A 26,139-nucleotide genomic window follows, 5' to 3' on the forward strand; every position below is an offset into this window, starting at 1 on the left:
TCAGTTAAACAGCCTCTTCTGACTGAAAACCAATCATGAATGGCTTTATAATGCTCTATTTCATGGTGATTCAATAAAAATAGAAACCAATATTAAAACAAGACAAAACAAAAAGCAGCCTGTCCTATGAGGAATTGAATCTCAGGAATTGATCCGCGCTCTCGGACGCCGTCCTGAGAACCAAGGAGAATGTTATTGTTCCTTCTTTACCTGCTCATGTTTGCTCTATTGTCAGACATTCCAACCTCCACTGCTCTGTGGCCGAGCATAAAAACTGCTGACAAATTCTCTCCTCTCCATTTTCTATTTTGGAAAACAACATATTCTAGTACCAGAAATGAAGACAGAAAAATGAATTACATACGAGTTAAAACTCTGACAAGTGAGTGAGGCATTACAAACTGCTCATTATCACACAAAAAAGTACCAAGAACTATATAATCCAACTTTTTAAAAAAATTATTTATTTATTTATTTATTATTAATTAGTGAGTCACCATGAGGGTACAGTAACAGATTTACACGTTTTCATACTTGAGTTTCCCTCACAATGTTCGAGCACCCCTTCCTCCACCAGTGTCCATTCTCCACCACAGTGAACCCAGTATCCCTCCCACCTCCCAATCTCACCCCCCTCCCTCCCTCTGTGGCAGGGCATTCCCTTTTGTTTTCTCTCTCTCTCTCCTATTGTAATCCAACTTTTTTTTAAAAAAAAGAAATAACAAATCATTACCCAAGGATGGTTTAAGTGGGTTGGTTTGGCATACAAGGGGCCTTTGGAAATGTCATCGCCTCCACACAATGTTCCCATGGTAGTGACAAGTGATGTGTCAGCTTACAATCAATTTATAGGAAAACTAATAAATAATAAAGTGTATATATAATTTAAAAATTTGTCTCTGTTCTCTATTACTGAATGCACCAATGGTCATTCTAGCTCAAATGATGACAGTGTCCTGGGCTTTTCTTTCATATCCTAGGAATCAATTTCTCAGAAATTATTGGAGGTTTTGCTTTTAAAGTGTATTTAGAATTTGATCACTTTTAACCACTATTATCTGAATATAGGTTCAAATTCCCTATATTTCAGCTGAACTGTTGTATTCTCTCATCACTCATACTTCCACTTTGCTATTGATTTATTTCATTCAGTACATATTAAGCTATTCTGACTTTTAAAAGAAGCTAGGAGAAAAATAGAAATTGCTTTTGATTCTACTATTTATCTAATCTTTGCTAACATACCACATCAACATTATGTATCTTTCTACCAAAATGCACCCATAACATACCTGTGAAGCCACAATTTGAATAAAATGTCAAAAACCATATTAAAAAATAATAAAAATTGTCTGTGTTAGAGACACCTTTTAGTTGGCAGTTCTGTGGTAGTCTCTATGTTCATATTTACATATATACACTTATAATTTTCCTGGAAAAAAAGTGCACACATATCCCTACACATAATTTGCATGTGTGAAGGACAAGAGTTGGAGACACTATTAAGTTCACGTGAAAACCAGCTTTGTTTTTACGTATTTAATCTCATTTTGAAAACCCCTTATATGTCAGCAACGCGCAATTAACATATTTGCAAATGAATTATTTGCGAAGGTAATTTGGTGACAGGCAGTAAGTTGTTGAAAATTCTGATCATTTATCCCACAACTGAATAATTGTGGATAGTGGATTGAATGAATAACTTTGAGCTAGCCAGAGCAAAGAGGAGAATAGATGCCAAATACAGAAAGTCTTTGACTTTACATTTCAATGTCAAGACCAAGAAATATGCTGCTTCCAAAGCAGGATTTTGCAAGCAACCAAACCTACAAAAGAGCTCACTAAGATGATTAGCTTGTGTCCAAATCCTTCAAGAGATCAGGGACAGACTAAAAAGAACCTATGAATAGGTCGAGGGTTATTTTAACTATATTAAAAAAAACTCCCTCTCCATGTTGCTGTATTTTTTTCATGGTCTGATTTTAGGGAACATCAGTGGGAGGAGACAGAAGCATTTAGAATGAGTGGGAAACATTAGTGACGATTACTGCATTCAACATAGATTTGGGAGAGCAGATAACACTCAGGAGGTCTGATAACTTGATAAAGCTCTTTTCAGTGCTAATATAAATTTGAGTTCATGCTGACATGTCCTGCAGTGTTATTGAATCTGCCTGTTTTACAACTGAATATGGTTTAATTATATACCCTTTAACATGCACTACTGGAACATTTCTACTTTGTAAATGTTTGATCACATTGCCATAAAACTACAATAGATAGAGAATAGAAATATGAGAATGTCAGAATATGTCATTTTTCTTTCTTTCTTTCTTTCTTTCTTTCTTTCTTTCTTTCTTTCTTTCTTTCTTTCTTTCTTTCTTTCTTTCTTTCTTTCTTTCTTCCTTCCTTCCTTCCTTCCTTCCTTCTTTCTTTCTTTCTTTCTTTCTTTCTTTCTTTCTTTCTTTCTTTCTTTCTTTCTTTCTTTCTTTCTTTCTTTCTTTCTTTCTTTCTTTCTTTCTTTCTTCCTTTCTTCCTTTCTTTCTTTTTTCTTTGAGTGGGGGGGACATCCAGCTGTGCTCAGGGCTGACTCCTGGCTCTGTACTCAGGGATCACTCCTGGCAGTGCTCAGGGAAGCATTTGGGATGCTGGAGATTGAACTCTTGCTGGCCGATTACAAGGCAAACAATCTACCCACTGTACTATTGCTCCAGCTTTAAAGCAACCATTTTTTACCGATTAACTGGCATTCAGGATCTTCTATTTTACTTCTACTACTTCTACCACAACTAGTTTCAACGTTATATTCTCCGTTAGTACTCTATGTAAAGCTTTGTTATCAAAGACAGATTAATTTTGTTGTCTACTCATGTTACATATGCATCTCTATCCCCGAATCCTGAAATGCTTTGCCCCCTGCCATTTTAAGTTTAAAAGTGCAATCAAAGTGAAAGTAAAGTGAAATTTATTAGTTACACAGGCGGGGGGGGGTTAAGGGGGGGGCTAGGGGCGTGGGGGGGTTAGGGGTGTGGGGGGGCGGGGTGGAGCTATACTGGGATTCTTGGTGGTGGAATATGAGCACTGGTGAAGGGATGGGTATTCGAGCATTGTATAACTGAGATTTAAACCTGAAAACTTTGTAACTTTCCACATGGTGACTCAATAAAAAATTTAAAAATAAATAAATAAAAAATAAAATACTTTGAAGAATAAAAAAAAAAAAGAAAGAAATCTCCTGGCTTTCTTGGAGTCAGATGGGCTACTTTCCCCCACCTCCCTGTACTTTCAGAAGCCTCGGTAGTCATGTCCACACCCAAAATCTGCTACCCAGTTAAGAATGCTACTCCAGGCTTACCTTCTCCAAAAAAACACTGAACACTGTGAACAAACATGATGACCTCTCAGTACCTATATCACAACCGTAATCCACAAAAGGAGAGAGAGATAAAGAAGAAAAGTGTGTGTGTGCAGAGGCTAGCACACATCCAAAAGAACAAAAGCAACCGCTGTTGGAGAGGATGTGGGGAGAAAGGGACCCTTCTACACTGCTGGTGGGAATGCCGGCTAGTTCAGCCCTTTTGGAAAACAGTATGGACGATTCTCAAAAAACTTGAGGTTGAGCTCCCATTTGACCCAGCAATACCACTGCTGGGAATATATCCCAGAAAAGCCAAAAAGTATAGTCGAAGTGACATATGCACTTATATGTTCACCGCAGCACTGTTTACAATAGCCAGAATCTGGAAAAAACCCGAGTGCCCTAGAACAGATGACTGGTTGAAGAAACTCTGGTACATATATACAATGGAATACTATGCAGCTGTTAGAAAAAATGAGGTCATGACTTTTGCATATAAGTGGATCTACATGGAAAGTATCATGCTAAGTGAAATGAGTCAGAAAGAGAGAGACAGACATAGAAAGATTGCACTCATCTGTGGAATATAGAATAATAGACTATAAGACGAACACCCAAGAATAGTAGAAATAAGTACTAGGAGGTTGTCACCATGGCTTGGGGGCTGTTCTCTCATTCTGGGCAACTCAGTGAAGGGAACAGCAAGTAAAATGTGGTTGTTGGTCATGTGGTGGAAAGATGATGCGGGCCAAATATAGACTAGAGACTGAACGCAATGGCCACTCAACACCTTTATTGCAAACCACAACACCTAACCAGAGAGAGAGAACAAAAGGGAATACCCTGCCATAGTGGCAGTGTGGGGTGGGGGGAGACGGGACTGGGAAGGGGGGGTGGGATGTTGGGTTAACTGGTGGTGGAGAATGGGCACTGGTGAAGGGATGGGTTATCAAACTTTGTAAGGGAGAAACATGAGCACAAAAATGTATAAATCTGTAACTGTACCCTCACGTTGACTCACTAATTAAAAATAAACTATTAAAAAAAAATAAAAAAAAAAATGAAAAAAAAAAAAAAAGAAAAGTGTGTGTGTGTGTGTGTATGTGTGTGTTAGGAATGGTGGGAGGGAAACAGGGGACACTGGTGGTGGGAAACGTACACTGGTGGGGTGATGGATATTAAATCATTGTATGACTAAAACAAAAACACTAACATCTTTGTAATGCTCTACTTCATAAATATTCAATAAAAACATTAAAAAAACAATTTTTGAAAGGGAAAAGAGTATTACTAAAACCTATCTATGCCTTTAAAAATAAATAGATTTTAAAAAGCTTGATTGAATAACAACTCATTATTTTTAATAAAATAAACTTTGTATGAAAAAAAACAAATAAAAGTGCTGTTCAACATTTATTTGAAATCTATGCCCAAAGATTTGGATTTGAGATGACTAACTGGGCATCTACATTTATTTCTACTTTTCTCAGAATTCCAGTGTTAATTTTATGGAAAAGTAAATCATCATAATAAGATAAAATCATAGCAATAATAAATTAAGAAACTTAATAGAATATTGTCTACTAGAAGTTCTATATAAAATCCATTCAGGGGGTTGGAGAGATAATACAGTGGGTAAGGAGCTAGCCTTGCATATGGCCAAGCTGGATTTGATTCCCAGTATTTCATATGGTCTCCCGATTCGTTCTAGAAGTGAACCCAGAGTGCAGAACAAGGGGAAAGCTCCGAGACTTCTTGTGGGTCTCGCAGAAAAGAAAAAAACTCATTTAGAGGGCTGGAGAGACAATGCAGCAGGTTTATGGTTCTCATCTTGGATATATCATGATTCTAGCATGTAAGATTTAAAAACAGACAAAATTAAACTGTGTTGTTTAGGAATGCATACTAAGTGGTAGAAATAAAAAAAAATAAAGTGAAGCAAGTATTAATGATTTTCAAATTCAATAATAGTGTTGAAACAAAAAGGCAGCTACTGACATATTTAACTACAAATAAATTTAAAGCATGTTTATGAGTGCAGATATCACAACTTGGAGAAAATTTCATACGACACACAAAAGACAAATGACTAATATCTATAACATATTCCAAATGCCTATAAATAGGGGCTAGGGCGATAGTACAGGAAATAAGGTGTTTGCCTTCCACGCAGCCAAGCAGGATTCAATCCCTGGCATCCCACATAGTCCCCTGAGCACCACTAGAAGTAATTCATGAATGCAGAGCCAGGAGTAATCCTTGAGCATTGGCAAATGTGTCCCCAAAAGGAAAACAAATATTTTAAAAGAATGCCTTATAAATGTGGGAGGAGAGCGAGGGACAAGTAATACAATAAACAAATGGACAATAAACATAAAAATTAGGGCTAGCAAGATCATTTAAAGGGCTGGAGTGCCTGTTTTGCAGGGGGAGGCTGGGATTCTATTCCTACCACCACATGAACCCCTGAGCACTGCCTGGAATGACTCCTGAGTAGCCTCCCTGGCAGAATAGATGTGGCCCAGTCACCCTGTCCCCCACCGAGTTTTTCTAAAAATAATAGTAAAGTCATACTTACAACTTTATTAGTTAACTGCAAAAGTTAAAAATAGTATAATATAAAGGGAAAATAAAAAATAGTCATAGGATTATTTTATAATAATAAACTTACTAAATTATAAAACAATTGCAAAATACAAGAAATTTAAGAAGTCACTGAAGACTACTTCCTTCAAACTTTATTATTCTTGGTGTAAGACAGATAGTATCAAAGGGTCTGCTCTGCTCCCAGATGTCACATCTGGGTTCCAGGAGTAGAAAAGGGAAGAAAGGCAAGAGGAAAACAGTGCAGCGTGACTGAGTGCAAACTTTCTCAGCAGCTAAACAGTAGCCATTCCCAAAGCTTTATCCCACTCATCTTGACCCTAATACTTAAATCTTATTGGCAAAACTGAGTCATGGTCTACCCCTAATTCTTGGAATTGAGGAAGAATATATTATTCATTCATTATTATTGTATCAGAGATTGCTTGTTTTCATTTAAAGATCATGTCATGTCAAATGTGTAGAGATAAAAAAAAAAAAGCTACATACATAAATACCAGCTAACAAAAAAGGTACTTTGGCTCCAGAAGCGATCCCCTAGTTTAGAGCTGGGAGTGAGTCAGGAGTATGCCCTGAGTGCCTCAGGGTGTGGTCCCAAAACAAAAGAAACATAAGGTTCTTGTCTTGCAAATTGGCTGACCTCAGTTTGATCCTCATCCCTAAACATTGTTCCCTGAGCAGTGCGAGAAATGAATCCTAAGCACAGAGTTAAGAGTAAGCCCTGAGCACAGCCCCAAACAAAACAGAACAAATCCAGAAGACCTCAATATACAGAATGAACAGGTATGATCAGTTAAGGCCATAGATGATCAATTTTGTTTACCAGCATATGGAAGGAGGGGGTGGGGGTGTACACAGGTTTGAAGTGCGAGATTATTCCTAATACTGAAGTAGAAAAGAAAAAGACAATAATCCCAAATCCTTATATCAAGGTGTGGGTGACTCAAGATTTTTGTCTGCAGTGTCTTGGAGAGAGATTAATGCTGTAAAATTGACTCGAGGTAGAAAATTGTTAATTTCTGTAAACCTCTTACACCCTTAATTGCCTGATAAATAGAGCATTACCTTTTCCATATAATTTGTTGATTTGCATTTTTTTCTGCTCTTGCTGTTTAGAAATTGAATCCTTTGATACCTGCATTCCCACTTGACCTGTAGGGGTCACCTAAGTAAAAACAAAAACAGTTGTTTTTACTTTCACATCACCTGGTTTATGTGAGAGAGAATCTGTTCTTGGTAATCAGCCATAACAAAAGAGGGTTGATAACGTATAGCATTGTGCCATAACTCCTGTTTGAGCAGTAGGAAAATGATGGAATCTAATCTGGCAAGTTATACCCAATGAATATTTTATTGTCACCTCAAATTATCTTCACTGATTGATTTATTGCATCACATAAAAAAATTACTTTCACCAATTCGATGTTTTCTGGCTTGAATTTCTTGATTCCCCGCCCCTCCCCAGCAACAACTATAACATACCTGTAGCTTACTGGTGAGTTGTACAAGGTACCATGTTTCTACCCTCATGAAGAGTGATCCAAGCATTTAGGGAAGAGTCAGAATTCCTCCACTCATGCTTACTTTCTCTAAATTAATTTGCTCTCATATGGCACTTCAACAGGCCACAGTTACAAAAAACTTTAAAACATGTTCGAATCAGTTATGCTGGGATATGGTTGAACTTCTATTTTGTTTGAGCACCATTACATTGGAGTAGTTCTAAGCAAGCAATTTTTTACCCTTTCTCCCTTAGTGGAATTGATGAACAGGTGGTTTCAGAAGATCACTCAGTATATTTAGCTTCTGAAATTTGAGCAACGGAAGATCTGATTGGCTGCTCTCACCACATGATAATTCCCAGCCCAGGCACGACGCTGGCTCTTGCTTGGGGTTCTCAGGAGGGGAGAGTTGGGAGAGGATTTGCTGCCGAGGAGATTGATTTGATAGATTGAAGGTAAGGTCAGTTTGTGGCTTTTTCTGTAATGTGCTTTCTGGAGACGGTCTATTAATATCCCTAGAAGTTTTCCCCAAGTTTGAGGTCATTAACTGAGAGAACTGCTCATGAAAATGGGACTAGGAAGGTCTGTGACCCCATTGCCCTCCTCAGGGCCTACTAAAATCTGACATGGCTATTTCAGTCAAGTCCTCTACTAACCAGCCTATTCCTTGGCCGAGTTGGTTTTCTTGTCTGCTAACTTGATCCCCATGCTTTCCTTGTTGTTGCATTTGAGTTTTCTTTTTCTAAATGTATTAGTGTGTAAAAGGGTCTCTGTTCTATGTTCCTGTATTTATCCTGGTCTACTGGGCTTCATTTGCCTCACAAGCAGTGACAGTTTTTGCTCGCTTAACAAAACCAGACCTGGTGGGGTGTTGATTTACTGGACGGCGAGTGCCTTTAGGCAGGGGGACAGCTGCTCCGAGTCATCATCCACTTTCATCAAGAGAGTCCCACGCTGGCGTCAGAGAAGGAAGCTTTGGGAGATCCTTTCCCCAGTTCCTGAATTAGAACTTAGGCCAAAGTTATATATGGCTTACATGACCTTCAATGGTGGCTTAAATTTTTGGTTATTTTTCAGGTTTGCACAAGAGCTAGAGAAACAAAAGAGAAAATTCCTTACAAGCCAATGGTGTTTGGGAAGAAAACAAGCCCATTTCTTTGAGGTTTCTGTTTTTCTCTTAAAATCTACTGTTATGTTTGCTTTTAGATATTCTACTTTGAAGTAGCCTACCACACACAAGATATGAGAGGACTAGAAAGATTCGCATTGTCCTCTGGAAATTTGGGAGCTTTGGAAAGAAAGACCAATTTCTGGTGGAAGCCAAGAACTTTGGCTTTTAGCTTCACTAAAGTTTTTTATTTCACTAAAATTTTCACAAAAATTTTTGCTTAAAATTCTTTTCTCTAAGTATTTGGAAATTTAAATAAGCTGCTTCTCTGATTCCAAACATGCCTATTCCCTTGTTTCCCTTCTCTTTGCAATTTTAATTAAGTTGATCATGTAGGATCAGCTACACTTCATAGTGATTCCTTCAAGGGAATCAAAAAAAGAGGAAATTTTAGGCATTTAGATTGGTATTTAAACTATCTTCTCACAATAACCTGCAAAAATCATATTGATACATAGTTTTAAATTCTGTTTTTGTAATGTTACAAGACTACTTCAGTGCCAGGGAGAAATTCTAATGTGTCTTCGTTTGTCTGGAAAATTAAAAGTTTGTAGGTGTGACTACTACTCTGGGAAAATGGCAGATGAAGAAGAATATGAGGAGGTGGTGGAGGTAAGATTTAAAAAAAAAAAACAACCCCAACTCTGACAGCAAAGTATTTTATATACTGACAGTGAGACTGTGTAGGTGAATTCATCGCTAAAAAATAATACATCATCTACTATAACTTCACCATCAACATTAAAGCCTAAAAAAGGAATATTTGATGTTCAATGTCACTATAATGATGTGGGATCCAGAACTGAAGAGAAATATCATTGTTTTCCATGTTTGCCTTTCCTTAAAATATCTCCCCTTCTCTCCCCCCTTCCCCACCCCATTCAAAATGTAAAGGTCAGTTTTAACTTGTTTTCTAAAACTACCTTCTTTTCCACCTCCTCTTTCCCCATGATCTAGGGGACTGAAAGAGTTAGTAAAAGTTCTGGAAACAGAACTCTTTCTTATTGTTTATAATGAACAATGAATAGAAAGAGCTACTTTTTCTTCCCTTCAACAAACAAGTTAATTGCCCATAGGGCAACACAGATAAACTGTTCAGAATAAGATATATACTATATCATATGTTGGTCATATGTAAAATTGTATATAACAGTCAAAAAAATAAACTCAGAATGGTCATAAGTGACAGCTGGAGCCATGCTTTTTGAACAATTTTGCTATATTTACCCAAGAAAACAAGACAACATTTTCTTTTGAATTTTTCAAAAAGAACAAAGCCTATGGAGTGCATCTTAAAAAACTTCCAGATTATTGGTGGACATTTAATCCATTTTACTATTTTTTTCCATTTTACTATTAATTGCTTATCTTATATATTTTCTCTTTATCATGTTATGGGTTTTCTTCACCAGCTCCTATCTTTAATTCTATATGTTCTATAAATAAAAATCAAAAGGTTATATAAAAATACTGTCACTAAATCTGAAAGTGTCTAATAATCAGTTGATGCTGATGAATCAAACATGAAAAATCTTTACATTACTAAAACACTGTAAGGAAAAATTTGAAATTTTCTACTTTTTAAAATTAAGAATGAAATTGTGCTGGAGCTATAGCACAGTGGTTGGGCGTTCGCCTTTCACGGGGGCCGACCCAGGTTCGATTCCTCTGCCCCTCTCGGAGAGCCCAGCAAGCTACCGAGCATATCGCGCCTGCACGGCAGAGCCTGGCAAGCTACCCGTGGCGTATTGGATATGCCAAAAACAGTAACAATAAGTCTCACAATAAGAGACGTTACTTATTCGCTCGATTCGTTACGATTCGCTCGAGCAAATCGATGAGCAACGGGATGACAGTGACAGTGACAAGAATGAAATTAAATGGGGCTGGAAGGAGAGTGCAAGAAGGGCTCAGGTGCTTGTCTTGCATGCAGTCAACTTTGGTTTGATCCCTGAGTACTTCTTCGTTACTTGGCCTTTGGGTTACACCCAGCGATGCTCAGGGATTACTCCTGGCTCTGCACTCAGGACTCACTCCTGGCAGTGCTTGGCTGCCCAAGTTGGCTGTGTGCAAGGCAACTGCCCTCCCCGCTGTACTATCGCTCCTGTCCCCTCTGAGTACTTCTTGCAGTGACCCTTGAACACAGAGGCAGGAGTAAGGTCAGAACACAGCTGGGAGTGGCTGAAAAAACAAACCCCAAATGAATGAATACATAAATAAATAAACAAACTGAAACACAAACAAAAAGAATGAAACTAAAGGCCTGATGGCTGAATACCTTAAAGTACTTGCCTTGGGCAAGCTCAAGGTCAAGACTTGAAACCCTGGTGCTTCTGTGTGGTTAGCGTTGTCAGGCAGTCTGTAATGCATAGTGAGAGGGGGTTTGTAAAATAGTTTGGTGGCTTAAAGGCCCAAGGAGGGTATTTTTGAAGCAATAATACTGTGGGTAGGATGCTTGCCTTGCAAATGGCCAACTCAGGTTCAATCCCTACCACCCCAGATGGACCCCTGTGCCCCACCAGGAGTGATTCCCTGAGCACAGGTGGGTGTGTCCCCAAATAATACATATGTAAATTAGAAAGCACCCAACAGTGAAGTGCTGAGCCTAATCCCAGATGTCACATGGTCACATGTGTACCCATGTGATCCTGACAGCCCCAAGGTTTGGGTCCCCAAGTGAAATTAACTTTAAGAGCTATCCAGAACTTTCAAATGAATGTGACAGAAATTATCTGTGAAGATCTATTTCAGAGAAGAGTCTGTTTAGATGAAAAAATATTTGATTAATAGAGGATATGAAAATAAAGCCATGCAATATACTATTCCAACTCCAGTTTGCATGTGAAAGATTGCCTGAGTGAGGAATGATGTCACATGAGTGTCACATATTACGTGACATCATCCCTCACAGCCAGAATAATTAGTCCTGAACACTGATGACACAATTGTGGATCAAAGTGCCTTCTTCAGAATGGTAAGCTAGGAGCTCCTTTTAAGCCTTTGTCTCAAATATCCCTTTGCCTTTCTTAAAAATAATGGTTCTCCTAGGTCATTGGAAATCGCCCTTTGTGTGAGACTTGACTGGAGGAACTAGAGGGCACAGAAAGCCAGGTGCTCTCGTTTTCTGATGCTTCTTTTCTGCCACATGGTTTCCTTTGCTGGTGCTGGGTCAGACCGTCAAGGCACTTCCCCACTCGACTTCCTGCAATCAGTCAAGGACTCTCTGACCTCAACAAAGAGGCCTAGAGAATGGGATGGTGGCAGATTTGAGAAAACGATTAGGAAATTTTAAAAAAGCAAACAAACAGGAACTTAAAAACATGTCTCTGAGGAAACGTGGGCATCTAAATAGAGTTGTGCTATTACTCTGCACTCAAACTTGGAAAGAAAGGAAAGGAAGCAAGGTTTTACTATCTAATTTGTGGCACAGTTCTAAAAAAAAGATGCAATTTGGATGCAAGTGAATCCCAACTATCCAGATAATGTTGCCTTTGGAGGGCTAGCTTATTTCTAAGATCTATTTTTCAATCTTGTGAAATCAATCTTGTGAAACAATCATGTGAAAATAATGAAGGTCAAGTTGGGTGGCTATCAGAGAGTTGCGAAGAAAATTAAAAATTGGGCCAGAGAGATAAGTCAACAGGGAGACCCAGTTTGATCCCCAATCTCCCATGGTCTCCTGAGCACTGCTGGAATTAGCCCCTGAGTACCCACAGGTATAATTCAAAAAAGTTGTTGGCACTCATTCATTTAATTTCACATTTCATCTTAAGTCATTAATGTTTTGTGTGGGCCAGAGGAATCGTTCCAGGTATATCAGCGTCAAGCCATGTAGCACTGTAGCACTGTTGTCCCTTTGTTCATCCATTTACTTGAGCGGGCACCAGTAACGTCTCCACCATGAGACTTGTTACTATTTTTGGCATATAGAATATGCCACAGGGAGCTTGCCAGGCTCTGCCGTGTGGGCAGAATACTCTCGATAGCTTGCCGGGCTCTCCAAGAAAGACGGAGGAATCGAACCCGGGTTGGCCACATGCAAGGCAAACGCCCTACCCGCTGTGCTACCACATCAAACCATATTTCTTAATCTGAATGACACATCCTGTGTGATGAAGCACAAGCATGCAGAGAAGGGCTTCTCTGTTTTGTGAGAACATATGATTTTTGACCTGTATATACAGAGAAAGGATAAGGCAAGAGTGAGGGATTTTAGGAAAATCTTCCACTAATTTAACTGTAGGTGAAAGAGAAGTGTACTTGACAGTGACTATCTGAACCAAGGCAGTAGAAAGGAGGCCAAGTTGCCTCTTAGTTTCTCCATTTGTCCAATTATAAGTTTTGGTGACACTGAAAATAAATATGAAGCCTAGAGTCTTTGACATTTTAGCCACTGTGAAAATGAGCCAAGTGTTTGCATTTTTATGCCCTTCCTTTTCTTCCAGGGCACAAACCAGGCTGTCCTGTTCACTCTTTGTGGGGCTTTGTGTGGTGAGGTGAAGGGCAGGATTTCACTACCCATAAACATCGGAGACAAAATGTCAGCCAACTCCTATGCAAGCTTATTTATTGCTGGTGATCTCAGAAGTATAAAAGTAGATCTGATTTCAGATCCAGACGAGAGTACCTCAGCATCATCACTGGCAAAATGCAGCCTCACTTTTCCACACTTTGTGACTAAGAATTTTGTCCTTTCTATGGCATTTGTCAGTTTTCATCTTAGCACTTCTTTTTGAATCATGACATTACCAGATAGTATTAGCCCAATACTCCTTTTCCTCTTTTAACAAGGTATGGAGGAAATGGATGTGGATCAAGGCCCTTAGGTCTTATTATTTCTTCTTATTTCCACAATAAGATTCATTAAAAATGGAAGGATGGTATCACATCTAGAAGTCCTTAGAGTTTGCTCAGAGGTCACTTCTAGCAGTGCTCTGGGTACTTTATGGTGTTGGGGACAGAACTGGGGTTGGTCAGGTGAGAGGCAAATACCTCAACCCCTGTACCGTCTCTCTGTACTCTCATTAAACATTTTTATTCACACTGAGGTTTATTTGATTGTTCATCATCAGTGAGTTTTTAATCATAGTCTTCTCTGTCCAACCCACACTTTGAGGATATTGCTTTTATATTATTTCCGTGGCACATTCTATCTTGAGTATCATGAGGGAAGAATGTATTTCTCTCAAGTAAAGTAAGTTTTCCCTGATTCATAAGCTGCGTAAGATTCAATCCTGTGAATACTCACATCTAGAGTGATGGCATTCAATCTAACTTCTGACACAGTTAAGCATGTGTTTCTAAAGATGGTGTTGATCGGTCCCTAAGATATTACCAATCAATGGAGATAGTAAAAATAAGCCCAGAGGTCCGGTTGAGGCCAGGAAGAGGTGCTTTCTGCTCTGGTTCTGATGATGCATCCTTTGTGCTTCCTTTATAGTACTACACGGAAGAGACAATCTATGAAGAGGTGCCGGGGGAGGTGAGGATGAGTTGGCCTCTGCACGAACTAACTTCATTAAACCAGGAAGAGCTGCACTCTAAGACTCCCAGGCTGCCTAGTTGGCCAAGGGAATGTCTGACAGAAGTTCGTGCTCATATGTGAACTCAGAAGGGGTGGTCCAGGAGCGAACAGTGCCTGGGCCACGGCTTATATAGCTAACCGTTTTCGTTATGCAAGCTGTCCAAGACGGAAGGCATGGTTTTCTCTATTGTGCATGTGGTGTTTTCTGTGCAGAGACATTTTATTAGAGTAACATCTGGCTGTCACCGCTCTAACTACAGCAACAAGACAGCCCTGCACTTGGAATTTTCTTAGAGACCAACAGTTTTATTGTGTGAGGTGCCTGTTCTCCGTCCCCAATGAGGCAATGGCATGCTGAGCCCATTCAGAATTCTGAGAAAACTATTCTTACAAATTCCCCAAATGGAATTTTTATTTATTTTTTTGCTTTTTTGGGTCACACCCGGCGATGCACAGGGGTTATTCCTGAGTCATGCACTCAGGAATTACTCCTGGTGGTGCTCGGGGAACCATATGAGAATCGAACCCCAGTCAGCCACCTGCAAGGCAAACGCTCTACCCACTGTGCTATTGCTCCAGCTCCTGGAATTTTTTTTTTGGCGGGGGGTAAGATGAAATATCTTTTGTTTTGAAACACACCCGGTGGTGTTCAGGACTTACTTCTGACTCTGTGCTCAGGAATCACTCCTGGCAGTGCTCAGGGGACCAAATGGGGGACCATAGATTGAACCAGGTGGGCCAACCTCTATCTCTCCAGCCCCCAAATACCTCTTTTTATTTCATTTTTTACCTAACCCTTTGTCTGATTAGAGAGGGATAACCTTCAAGCCTGCTCTCTGGGCCTGTGTCTGCGTGGAAATTCCTCTGTCAATGCTGGTGTTTCACAATTAAGCATGTATCAGTAGCAGTGAGCAGAAAGCAACTTTTGAGCAATAATCAGACACCAGGGGAGTTTCCATGGATGTACAATTTCCTTATTAAGTTTCTCTTTTATGGTCCATGCTGGAGCTCTTTCTTTGCTGTCAATAACATTACCTGTGAAGGAAATAATGCTATACAATGGCATTCTAAATCTCGGACTAGACTCAGATGTTGGGTCCTCATTTATTTTATTATAGTGTGTTGTAAGAAACAGTAAATTTCCACCTTCCACATACGTAGGACTGTTGTGAGGATAATTACCTCATTATGTTGTCATCATTATTTTAGCCCACCTAAGCATTTATTAGTGTAAATTGCTCTTCCTTTCTCATTAATTAACTGACTAAGCCAAAAGAATGGCAATCACTTATAATACTGATGTGATTCATTTCTTTTAAGTTCATTATTCTTTGTTTCACTTTACAGGGGAGAATTACCTGCAGAATAAGCAACTGACTTTTTCTGAAATTCATTTAAAAGTTAAGAATAAAGTCAAGAATTTGAGCCTTAGGGTCAGGGAACTAGCTCAACTGAAATGTATGCTTTGTGTGCCCCAGGTTTGATCCTCAACCTTCTTTTCTTCCTTAAAATAAGAATTTCAGAATTTGAATTTCATTTGATTATATTAATCTCTATGCTCCAACCCTATATTTGTTCTTACTTTACCCAGACAGTTTAAGATGACTTTTAAAAATTTCTTGTGAGGGGCTGGAGCAATAGCACAGCGGGTAGGGCATTTGTCTTGCACATAACCGCCCTGGGTTCTATTCCCAGCATCCCATATGGGCCCCTGAGCACCACCAGGAGTAATTCCTGAGTGCAAAGCCAGGAGTAACCCCTGTGCATCACCAGATGTGACCCAAAAAGCAAAAAAAAAAAAAAAAAGAATTTCTTGAGATCAGAGAGATAGCTCAAAGGACAGGAGTACATGCTTTACATGCTAAAGGCCTGGGTCTGATCCCTGGCACTGTCGGAAGTAACCCCTAAGCACTGAGCCTAGAGTGTCCCCTGAGCACTAAACTAGGAATAGATCTGAGCATTACCAGGTATAATGTCCAAGCCAAAATAATAATAACAACAAAAATATCTTATTTCTTATTTTTATCTTATCTTAAAGTGTACCATTTGCAAATGGAATTTTAAGGCAATGTTACAAATTAATAAATGGGGACTTTGTACCCCACACAGTCTTGAAAAGTCAACATCCAAGTTTATGTGGCCTGAAGTAGCCTTCGTAAGGGTACACTGTATGATTTCTTGCTTTGGCCCATTTTAGATAGGAAGGAGTAAAAGTAGCAATATAATCCTGCACTGAAGCTGGCTTATGTATAACAACATTAAGGTATTGCAGTTCTCACTTTCTTGCAGTGATGAATTTCATGTTCGATTTTATAGACAATAACAGAAGTCTATGAAACTACTACTACAAGGACATCGACTGACTATGAGCAGCCTGAAACTTCCAAGCCAGCACTGGCATCTCCTGGGCCAGGAAAGCCGGCAGAGAGGAAGAAGGTTATCCGGAAGAAAGTGGACTCTTCAAAGTTCATGACCCCGTACATTGCACACAGTCAGAAAATGCAGGACCTTTTTAGCACAGTAAGTCTCAATCAGATTCTGCTTGTCTGTTTTTATCACAGATATAATGGATCTCAACAGACTGAAATGAGGGCTAGACTTTTTCCTCAACTTTGTATGAGACAAAAGGGTTTTTTTTAATTGTTAAAATTATTTTCTTTCTTTCTTTCTTTTTTTTTTTTTTGCAAAATTGGGATTTTTGTTTTTAGTGCAGATAAAATTAAACTAACAAAATATATTGCAAGTTTTTACATCAGGAATACAAATTTTTACATCAGAAATTAAATTCTCACATACTTTTTAAAAATTTTTTTTATAATTTATTTATTTTTTAATTAGTGAGTCACAGTGAGGGTACAGTTACAGATTCACACATTTTTGTTCTTGTTTTTCCCTCATGCAATGTTTAAGAGCCCATCCTTCTATCAGTGTCCATTCTCCACCACCAATGAACCCAGTATCCCTCCCACCCCCCAGTTCCATCCCCCCGCCCCACCCAGCCTCTGTGGCAAGGCATTCCAGTTTGATATCTCTCTTTCCTGACAAAAGTTGTTTTGAAAAAACGCAAGTTCTTGTGACTTTAACTATTGTTGTGCATTCATCTGAGCCATCACAGCCTCAGGAGAAGCACCTTTAGAGATGATCCCCCCCACCACCACCCAATACGTATAAAGCTAATTTGAAACTGTTTACTGTTATTGATGGATGATCTATAAGCTAACCTAGAATAATCATAAATTTGGATGGATTGGAAATCAGTTCATGTGTGTTCAATGGCATCTCTAGGTCTCAGCAGGATGTCACTTAAGTAACCTCCCTGATATTCTGAAACATGATACATACTTAGTTACTTGCAGTGAAGAGGAAACGGGCAGATTAGAGCCAGGATCAAACAAAAAACTCCTTTGAAACTGGGGGTCAGAATGTTCAGTTCACCGTCCAACAATGGCTTTCAAATGTGGCTGCACAGAGGCCTCTCCTGTGAACTTTAAATCTCCAACGTCCAGGTATTTTGGTTTAATTGGCTTTGCGCTGAGTTGGCACAGGAATATTTTTAAAAGCTGCTTGGGTGATTCTGGTGTGGAGCCAGGCTAACAGTCTTCCAGTTGAAGCTTCTTGGTGCACAAATTTCCATGGACAGTTCTGTAACCTGGACTGGCAGCAGGTTGAGACACATTTGAATAGTCTTATTTCTTGGTGGACCATGGAGGCGGATGTCTTATCAGATGGCCCCATCACAGGTATTCTAGAAGCTGGGAAAGAAAAAGAGAAATTTTGGGCTATATAGACTAAGGGTAATTCAGCAACATCCTTTTGTTCTTGGTCAATAAAATATTTATTTTGGGGGCTGGAGTGATAGTAAAGTGGGTAGAGCATTTGCCTTGCACGCGGCAGGCCCGGGTTCAATTCTCAGTATCCCATATGGTCCCCCGAGCACCGCCAGGAGTAATTCCTGAGTGCATGAGCCAGGAGTAACCCCTGTCCATTGCTGACTGTGACCCAAAAAGCAATAAATAAAATATTTATTTTGGGGGCTGATGGGTAACTGACTCTGATTGGATCTCTGGCACCACATGGTCCCTCGAGCAGCGCAGGAGGCAGCCCTGCAGGCTCCTGGCAGCACTGAAATGCCCCAGGAATCCCTAGCAATGCAGGGCCCATGCAGCTACATTCTTGGGCCCTCGCATTGATCTGCCGGTGCAGCTGGCCAAAAATCACTGGGAGGGGACTCCAGACCTCCTGAGCATCACTTGGGGGACTTCTCTTCCCAAATTTTATTTTGGGCGCCTCAGGGATGTAACTCAGTTGTAGAGTGCTTGTGTGCAGGTGTAGTGCAGTGACAGATTTCTCGCACAGCCTTGTGGCCCAGAGCTTCTCAATGACAATGCAAAACAAAGAGGGCAACAATTTTTCTTTTTCTTTTTGGTTCACACCCAGAGATGCTCAGGGGTTCCTCATGGCTCTTTACTCAGGAATTACTCCTGGCGGTGCTTGGGGGACCATATGGGATGCTGGGAATCAAACCCAGGTCGGCTGCGTGCAAGGCAAACGCCCTACCTGCTGTACTATAGCTCCAGCCCCAACAATTCATTTTTAATTGAGTGTTAATTTCTGGGACCAACTGATAAAACTCTAGGTCAGATTCTCGAGTAATATAAAACTTAGGTTTCTAAGACTTCAATTTCTAAAAATGGGTTTGTTTGCTTCTTTATAAAAACTCACTGTAGGATTCAGCTAGGACAGAAATTTTTGGTCAGTTTAGTGCTCATAAATACATCATCTAGAGTAATTATTACTAAACACATACATTTAGGATAGTTATTTGTATCCTAGAACTTTTGATATTTGGATAGCCTGAAATAAAATGTTGGTAAATATTTATAAAAATTTAAAAGTTGTTAGCAACTAAATAAATATAATATTTTAGATCTTTGACTATTTCATTTGAGCATTCTTAAGCATTAATAATAAAGCATTGGCTGGGGCCGGAGAGATAGCACAGTGGGTAGGGCGTTTGCCTTGCATGCGGCCGACCTGGGTTCGATCCCCGGCATCCCATATGGTCCCCCAAGCACCACCAGGAGGAATTCCTGAGTGCAAAGCCAGGAGTAACCCCTGAGCATCGCTGGGTGTGACCCAAAAAGCAAAAAAAATAATAAATAATAATAATAAAGCATTGGCATTTTCAATGCATAATGCTTATTATTATAAAAACCAGAATTCATATCTTGAGTAGAAGCTGCATTCCTCTTAAATATACTCCATACTTTAGACTTTTCATTAATTCAGCTGATATATCAGTGGCTGAAATCATTGAGATTTACTGCAACTTCCTGAACTGAATAATTTTTGCATTTGTATTAGTAATAAAATCCTTCATACATGACTCAGTTTTTAATTTTATTAAATTATTTTGGCTCAGTATTTTTATATGTGTAATAAGATAACAAAGATATCAAAATAATAATTTTTGGACATTTCGGAAAAAATAATCTGTAATAAAATATTTTTACTGCCTAGTATCCATCCATGATTATGAAGAACAATGAATATATCCATTTTAGATTTTTTCTGAGATTCAGGGCAGGGACAAAGTAAAAAGTTATTTTAGCTGATAATTGTTATAACTTACAGGATTTAAAAAACCTGATGGGGATGAATACACTGTTGAAATTTCTTCTGCTGTCTTGGAAGGCTTTATGCTAATGTATGATATTCATTTCAGAATAAATACAAGGAGAACTATGAGAAAGCAAAAGGGCAGCCAACTGCCATCACAACTGATACTCCAGAACTTCGCAGGATCAAGAAAGTGCAAGATCAACTCAGTGAGGTGAGTCACAGTGCTCAAATAAAGAAAAAGACTACCTTTCAGAAACAAGCTTTCTGCTGGGCATAGAGGAGTCTGCGAATGTGTAAAAAAAAATTGCTAAGAATGTGTAAAGAAGATCCAAGGTTTCAGAACCAACATTTCCCTGATCACGTAGCTCTAAATGTGAACCCGAAGAAACATGTGAGAGATTGGCTTAGCAGGTTAGCACAAGGATGATCTGAGATGGAAGTGTCAACTCCCCGTGGTCCTCCACATAGAAGAACAGACTCAGTGAAAATCAGGCAGGAAGCAGGCAAGCAATACATTGCTGTTCTCTGTAGATCTTTGGAGACCATAATTTTTCATCTAGAACATGGAAATGTGGTTTGAGTGACAGACACAGATGGATTGAGTCAATGCTCTCAGGTTATAAGATCCTTAAATATATTTTAAAGTTCCCAACTGTCTTGAGCTCAAATAGTGCATTTCTTCTGCAGGTTAAGTATCGAATGGATGGCGATGTTGCCAAAACTATTTGTCACGTCGATGAAAAAGCCAAGGACATTGAACATGCAAAGAAAGTGTCGCAGCAAGTCAGCAAGGTAAGGTGGCTGGTTGGAAGAGCAAGCATTTGGCCTCTGCCTGGCTTCAGAGCAAAAGGCTTCTCATCTGATGTGACTCAAGTGTCTGCATCTTTCAGGAGGCAGAGAGGTTCATGAACATATATATATGCCACACTTATCAAAAGATAAAATTTAAGTATATAAAAAAATTAGACATTTGCGTTACTTACAAAACTAAGTAACTAAGTAACGCAGGAGAAGTCTGAGGGCTGATGGTCTGGTCTGAGGCAGTGTTTTCACCCTGAGGTCATGAGTGTGTAAGTGTGTCAGTGGGTGGACTATGTAAGTCTGAAAGCCCCTTTCCAGCACTGTCTTTTGTTCTAAAATGTCCCCATGCAGGGGGAGACAGCTGACCATACATCCTCTGCTCTTTCTATCTAGGTTTTATACAAGCAGAACTGGGAAGACACCAAGGACAAGTACCTGCTTCCCCCTGATGCCCCTGAGCTTGTTCAGGCCATCAAGAACACAGCCATGTTCAGTAAGGTAAGGACCTCGCCTCCCCAGCCCTCTGGGCTCCCATTAACTTAGAAGAATATCTGCTCCATGCATGAGGATTCAGAATACAGTTCCTCAAACCCTTCTGTCTCAAGACATCGAGACACAGGCTGTGGGGAAAAGCAAGGAGGTCCTGAGAAGAAAGCCCTTGCATAAAGCAGAGACAAGGGGCTTGTTAGGAACCAGAGCAATCTGGGGGAAGAGTGTGTGGGAAGAACAAAGACAACCTAGAGACCCAGCTCTGAGAGACCCCCAAAGTTCCACAGAGAACTAGCACTCTCGACTCCTGGGTTGCACCTTGGCTGTTCCTGGTTATAATAGACTCTTTGCATAATAAACTCTTATGCAAAGTCTATTTTGTGACAAGAATAATGCTAAGAGCTTCCTGGCTCTTGACACAGCCACTGGGGCTGCTTGCAGGAGGCAGGTCAAGGCAGAGAGGACATGAGTTGAAATCAGACACATATGCCTTTTTTATTCCTTTTTGGGTCACACCTGGCGATGCACAGGGGTTATTCCTGGCTCATGCACTCAGGAATTACTCCTGGTGGTACTCAGGGGACCATATGGGATGCTGGGATTTGAACCCGGGTTGGCCGCATGCAAGGCAAACGCCCTACCCGCTATGCTGTCGCTCCAGCCCCACGTATGCCTTTTTGTGATGAAGATTTGTCAGGATAAGCAGGATGAGCTATGAATGCACAGCTGGGTTGTAGTGGAGGCTGAGCTGGGGCTCACTTTCCTCTGCTTTCACCCTGCCCCAGGTTCCAAAGATCAGTGGTAGATGACTTTGACAATGTGCTTTGTGTAAATGATCCCACTGGGTATGTTTCTCACCCAATGTTTCTTCTAACATGCCTCTCTTTTCTGGTTTAGAAACTGTACACTGAAGACTGGGAAGCTGACAAAGGTTTGTTTTACCCCTATAACGATAGCCCGGAGCTGAGGAGGGTTGCCCAAGCCCAGAAAGCACTCAGTGATGTAAGTGAAGTGCTCTTAGCCTCATTTGCGTTGGGTGTTTGGACCCTTGGGAATTGGGAATCCTTAAATAATGTCAGTAGGATAGTTACTCATTCTTCTTTAAAAGATACTAAAGGCCATGGATGTAGAGGAAGGCATCTAGAACAATCGCAATTGATGACATTGTGATTTAAAATAGATTTGATTGAACCAGAGAGAGAATACAGTGGGTAGGGCACTTGCCTTGCATGTGGCCAACCCAGGTCCAATATCTGGCACGACATGTGGTGGTCTCCTGAGATCTCCCAACAGGAGATCTCTCCTGAGCGCATATGCAGGAGTAAGCCCTTAGGACAGAGGCGGGGTAAATCCTGAGCGCCACTGGATGTGACCTAAATTCAAATCAACAACAACAATATAATAGATTTTATCATGCAGCCGACCCGGGTTCGATTCCTCCGCCCCGCTCGGAAAGCCCGGCAAGCTATCAAGAGTATCCCGCCCACAGAGCAGAGCATGGCAAGCTCCCCGTGGTGTATTCGATATGCCAAAAACAGTAACAACAAGTCTCACAATGGAGATGTTACTGGTGCCCTCTTGAGCAAATCCATGAGCAATGGGATGACAGTGACAGTGACAGTGTATCATTTAGAAAAAATACAATTTATTCCAGTTCTCTCTTGCTGCATACGAGGACCCCAAGTCTAAAGTGACATAGGAACATAGGAAGCTGGTCAAGTCTGGCCTATGATCTGAAGGTTGATGTTCTTTTCATTAGAGGCTTTACCTTCCCTCCTGCTCAGGATATCTTCCTGTGGCAGGAAAGTGATACTTGAGGAGGCTACTGGAATCTAGACGCCACCCCTAATGGCTACAACATTGCAGGACTTTGGGTTCTTACAGTGGTTATGGAATCTAAAATGTAGCGGATCCTCCTTCCTCTGCCTGGGGGGACCAGGCCGTATATGTGTCCAACTGTGTTTGTGTCTGTAGTTCTCCCTCTGCTGTTTTGATAACCTCTCTGGTAACCTCAGTTCTGTGGTCATTCTAAGGACTTGCTTCTGTTAGCTATCTTTCTTCTGCTCCACTTCTTTATATGCCACAGCTGAGCCGGGTTGTTATTTCTATAGAAAGCTATTTTTAGTCAGACAAACAGTTCTGATATGATAGAGTTCCTGCCATTGGAGCAACACATGGGATATTTCAGAACTGGCAAAAACTTGAGCTGTGTTTCCCAAATATCATCTCCCACAGGGTGCACAAGAAAAAAATCTGGGGTGGGGAAGCTGGAGCCTCTGGTGAAATTGGAGGGAACTTTCTCTTTGTTTAAAGAAGGCAGCTCCCCAGGGAGACACTAAGTAATTTTTTTCCTAAACAGTGAGCAGTAGTGCCAATACTTTTGGGACAATCTGCCTTAGACCTTGCAAACTGTACCTTAGAGAAACTTAAAAGCTTAATAGAATCCTTGGATTGAAGTGGCGTCAGAAGTGTCCCCTTGATCATAAAATTATAAATTCTGTTATTTTGAGGCACTTTCCTTCTTGACCCCTGGATTTGCAAGAGGCTTCATTCAAAATCCAAGGACTACTATTCTAATCTCTAGAAGAACAGTGTATCACAATACTACTACTAGTAATATCATAATAATTTTTAATTATGAAATGAATTATTTTTCATTCAGTTATTAGCTAGACTCCTGAAAGCTCTTACATTCTGTATGGAGACTTAACAAGCCAGCTGGCATCTCAAAACTTACTAAGATTTATTTGTGACGGCTTTTAGGATCTGATCTTGTCCTCAATTGGAATTGTTAATACTTATTTGATGGTATTTCCAAGGTGTGAGGTCTATTTTTGTTCCTTCTCGTTTGGTATAACTTGCAAATTCTGTCAACTTATTTTTATCTTAGTTTTCAGATAATTCATTAAAATACAGAAAAGGTGTCTCTGATTTTTCTCTGGAGTAAGCTAGGAACTAAGGAAAATTTCAAGGTTGCCCAGTACATGGTTTCAATTTTAATATGCAGAGACTTTTTTTCTGCTTCTCTTTAAGAGTAGATTTTTGGCTCTATATCTCATGAATAGATAATATTGCTGTGTGACCTTTATCAAGTGATCAATTGTTATTTATTGAAGCTTCATTAATCTTGCATACCTGGCAGGTTATAAAAGTAGGACAAGAAATTGCCATCCTTTTCTTGAGAATCTATACATAGGCTGGGAAAATAAAAATCTTATCTGTTAATTATTAAAAAAAATTAGAAAAACAATGACCTGGACTCTATGCCTGAATACTTGTTAAGAAAAAACAGGACACATGTGAATAATCCAAGTAGGCTGTGTGGAAGGGGTGAAAGGAAAGGCGTTTCAAGTGCACTCAAACAAGAGAACACTTCAGGCAGAATGAGTCTGGAGTTTTATGGGTCAAAGAAAATGAATTTGTGCATTCTTAGTGAGAAGGGCATTTGTCAGAAAAATGGCAGTGTGAGCTTGAAAGTTAGACAAACAGTTTTGATATGATATATAGTGATATATAGTGAGACCTCCTAAGAGTTGAAGAGAAAAACAAATATAATGAAAGCAGAATCTGAAGACATTTTTACCAAACAATAATGGTTAATTAGGACTAGGGAAATTGTCAAAATTTATTGTAGGTAACTTTTTGCTCATTTATTTTGTATTGTGCTATCATTGGCTTTCAAGAGAGCAAATATTTATGTATTTTAGAGGGACAATGTTATTGTTCTACTTCCACCACTGGTGTGCTAGTATCTTCCCATCCAGTCCATTAGATCACTCATATCATCCACTCTTTCTTCTCACTGGCTCCTCATTTCTGTGGTCAGTCTAAGGACTTGCTTCTGTTAGCTATCATCTCTTCTCTTGCTCCATTTCTTTATGTGGGGTTGAATGGGGTTGCCTAGTATTTCTTTAGAAAGATATTTTTAAAGTATTGATGGTTTGAAGGGATGATGGGCACAATGGAGAGGAAGAAAGAAATTGGAAGATAATAACATTTTAAAATTGTCAAGACATCAGATCTCAAAGATGAAGAAGAGAAAGGAATCGCAGGTGAGGGATAAGCACATGCTGGTCATCTGGATGAATAAAGGCACAACTGGTAAAGATACATCAGTGAGAGAAATAGATCAAGATGGCAGAAGAATATTCAGATCAAGGCATCCTGTGGATCAATTAGAAATTGAGTCCTCTCAGATAGGGGCAAAATCAAGACAAGAGATTCATAGTGGAAAGTCATCTCCAAAATGATAGGTAAACATGTGAAAATGTGTGAGATAGGCAGCATCATAAATGGCTTGGGAAAGAGTATTTTTAAGACATCCACACTTAGGATTTCTGGGAAGGGACCCCCAAAGAATGAAGGAACAGACAGAGAAACTGAGGGAGGACCAGGGAATACTAGTCCATACAAGTCAACAGAGAGAATTCCCTGAAGACACTTAATGTCCAAATTCGTTCATTTTTCCTATGTATAGAGAAATGAGGGATTATTTCTGGGTCATTCTAGGGCTCTGGGCTTTATGCCATTAAAGTTGACCCGTGTTTCCCTTGCTAGCTGAAAGTATAGAGTTCCTAGTTAGCCTTTTGTAAGCTGAAATGGCATTTTAAAAGAAGTGATTGCCATGAATTTCTCTGGGAAAAACGTTTGAGCTTTCCAGGACCCCGAAATAACATACACAAGACATGTAAAATAACAAGACATCAATCACTAACATAATGACACTGACCTAGAGCAAAGGCAGAAATGCTCTGATGTACAGTGGCACCTGAGGAGAGCTGAGGGGTATTTGGGGTAAACACTGCCCCCTAATGGCCACTCACTGCAAGCCATGTATTTGCACTTTCCACTTTTTCTTTTTAAACTTATACAGATCTTTAAAAATATATTTTGTTATTTTATATTCCACAGATGAGTGCAATCTTTCTCTGTCTGTCTCTCTCTTCTGACTCATTTCACTTAGCATGATACTTTCCATGTTGATCCATGTTGATCCACTTGTATGCAAATTTCATGACTTCATCTTTTCTAATAGCTGCATAGTATTCCATTGTGTAGATGTACCTAAGTT

The 26,139-nt window shown here is 39.8% G+C and overlaps 1 protein-coding gene across 1 annotated transcript in view; it reads left to right on the forward strand.

Moving 5' to 3' along the window:
- The first annotated feature begins 7,885 nt into the window (after positions 1 to 7,885).
- NEB (nebulin) overlaps positions 7,886 to 26,139 on the forward strand; it is a 234,641-nt gene continuing 216,387 nt past the window's right edge. The window contains exons 1-9 of the mRNA XM_055120062.1: positions 7,886 to 7,919; positions 8,542 to 8,626; positions 9,180 to 9,244; positions 14,073 to 14,114; positions 16,473 to 16,676; positions 19,882 to 19,989; positions 20,466 to 20,570; positions 20,973 to 21,077; positions 21,966 to 22,070. Coding sequence (XP_054976037.1) covers positions 9,209 to 9,244; positions 14,073 to 14,114; positions 16,473 to 16,676; positions 19,882 to 19,989; positions 20,466 to 20,570; positions 20,973 to 21,077; positions 21,966 to 22,070 — 705 coding nt within the window. The 5' untranslated portion in view covers positions 7,886 to 7,919; positions 8,542 to 8,626; positions 9,180 to 9,208. The remainder of the gene's footprint in view (positions 7,920 to 8,541; positions 8,627 to 9,179; positions 9,245 to 14,072; positions 14,115 to 16,472; positions 16,677 to 19,881; positions 19,990 to 20,465; positions 20,571 to 20,972; positions 21,078 to 21,965; positions 22,071 to 26,139) is intronic.

This window comes from Sorex araneus, chromosome 1, assembly GCF_027595985.1.
Source record: "Sorex araneus isolate mSorAra2 chromosome 1, mSorAra2.pri, whole genome shotgun sequence".
Lineage (NCBI taxonomy): Eukaryota > Metazoa > Chordata > Mammalia > Eulipotyphla > Soricidae > Sorex > Sorex araneus.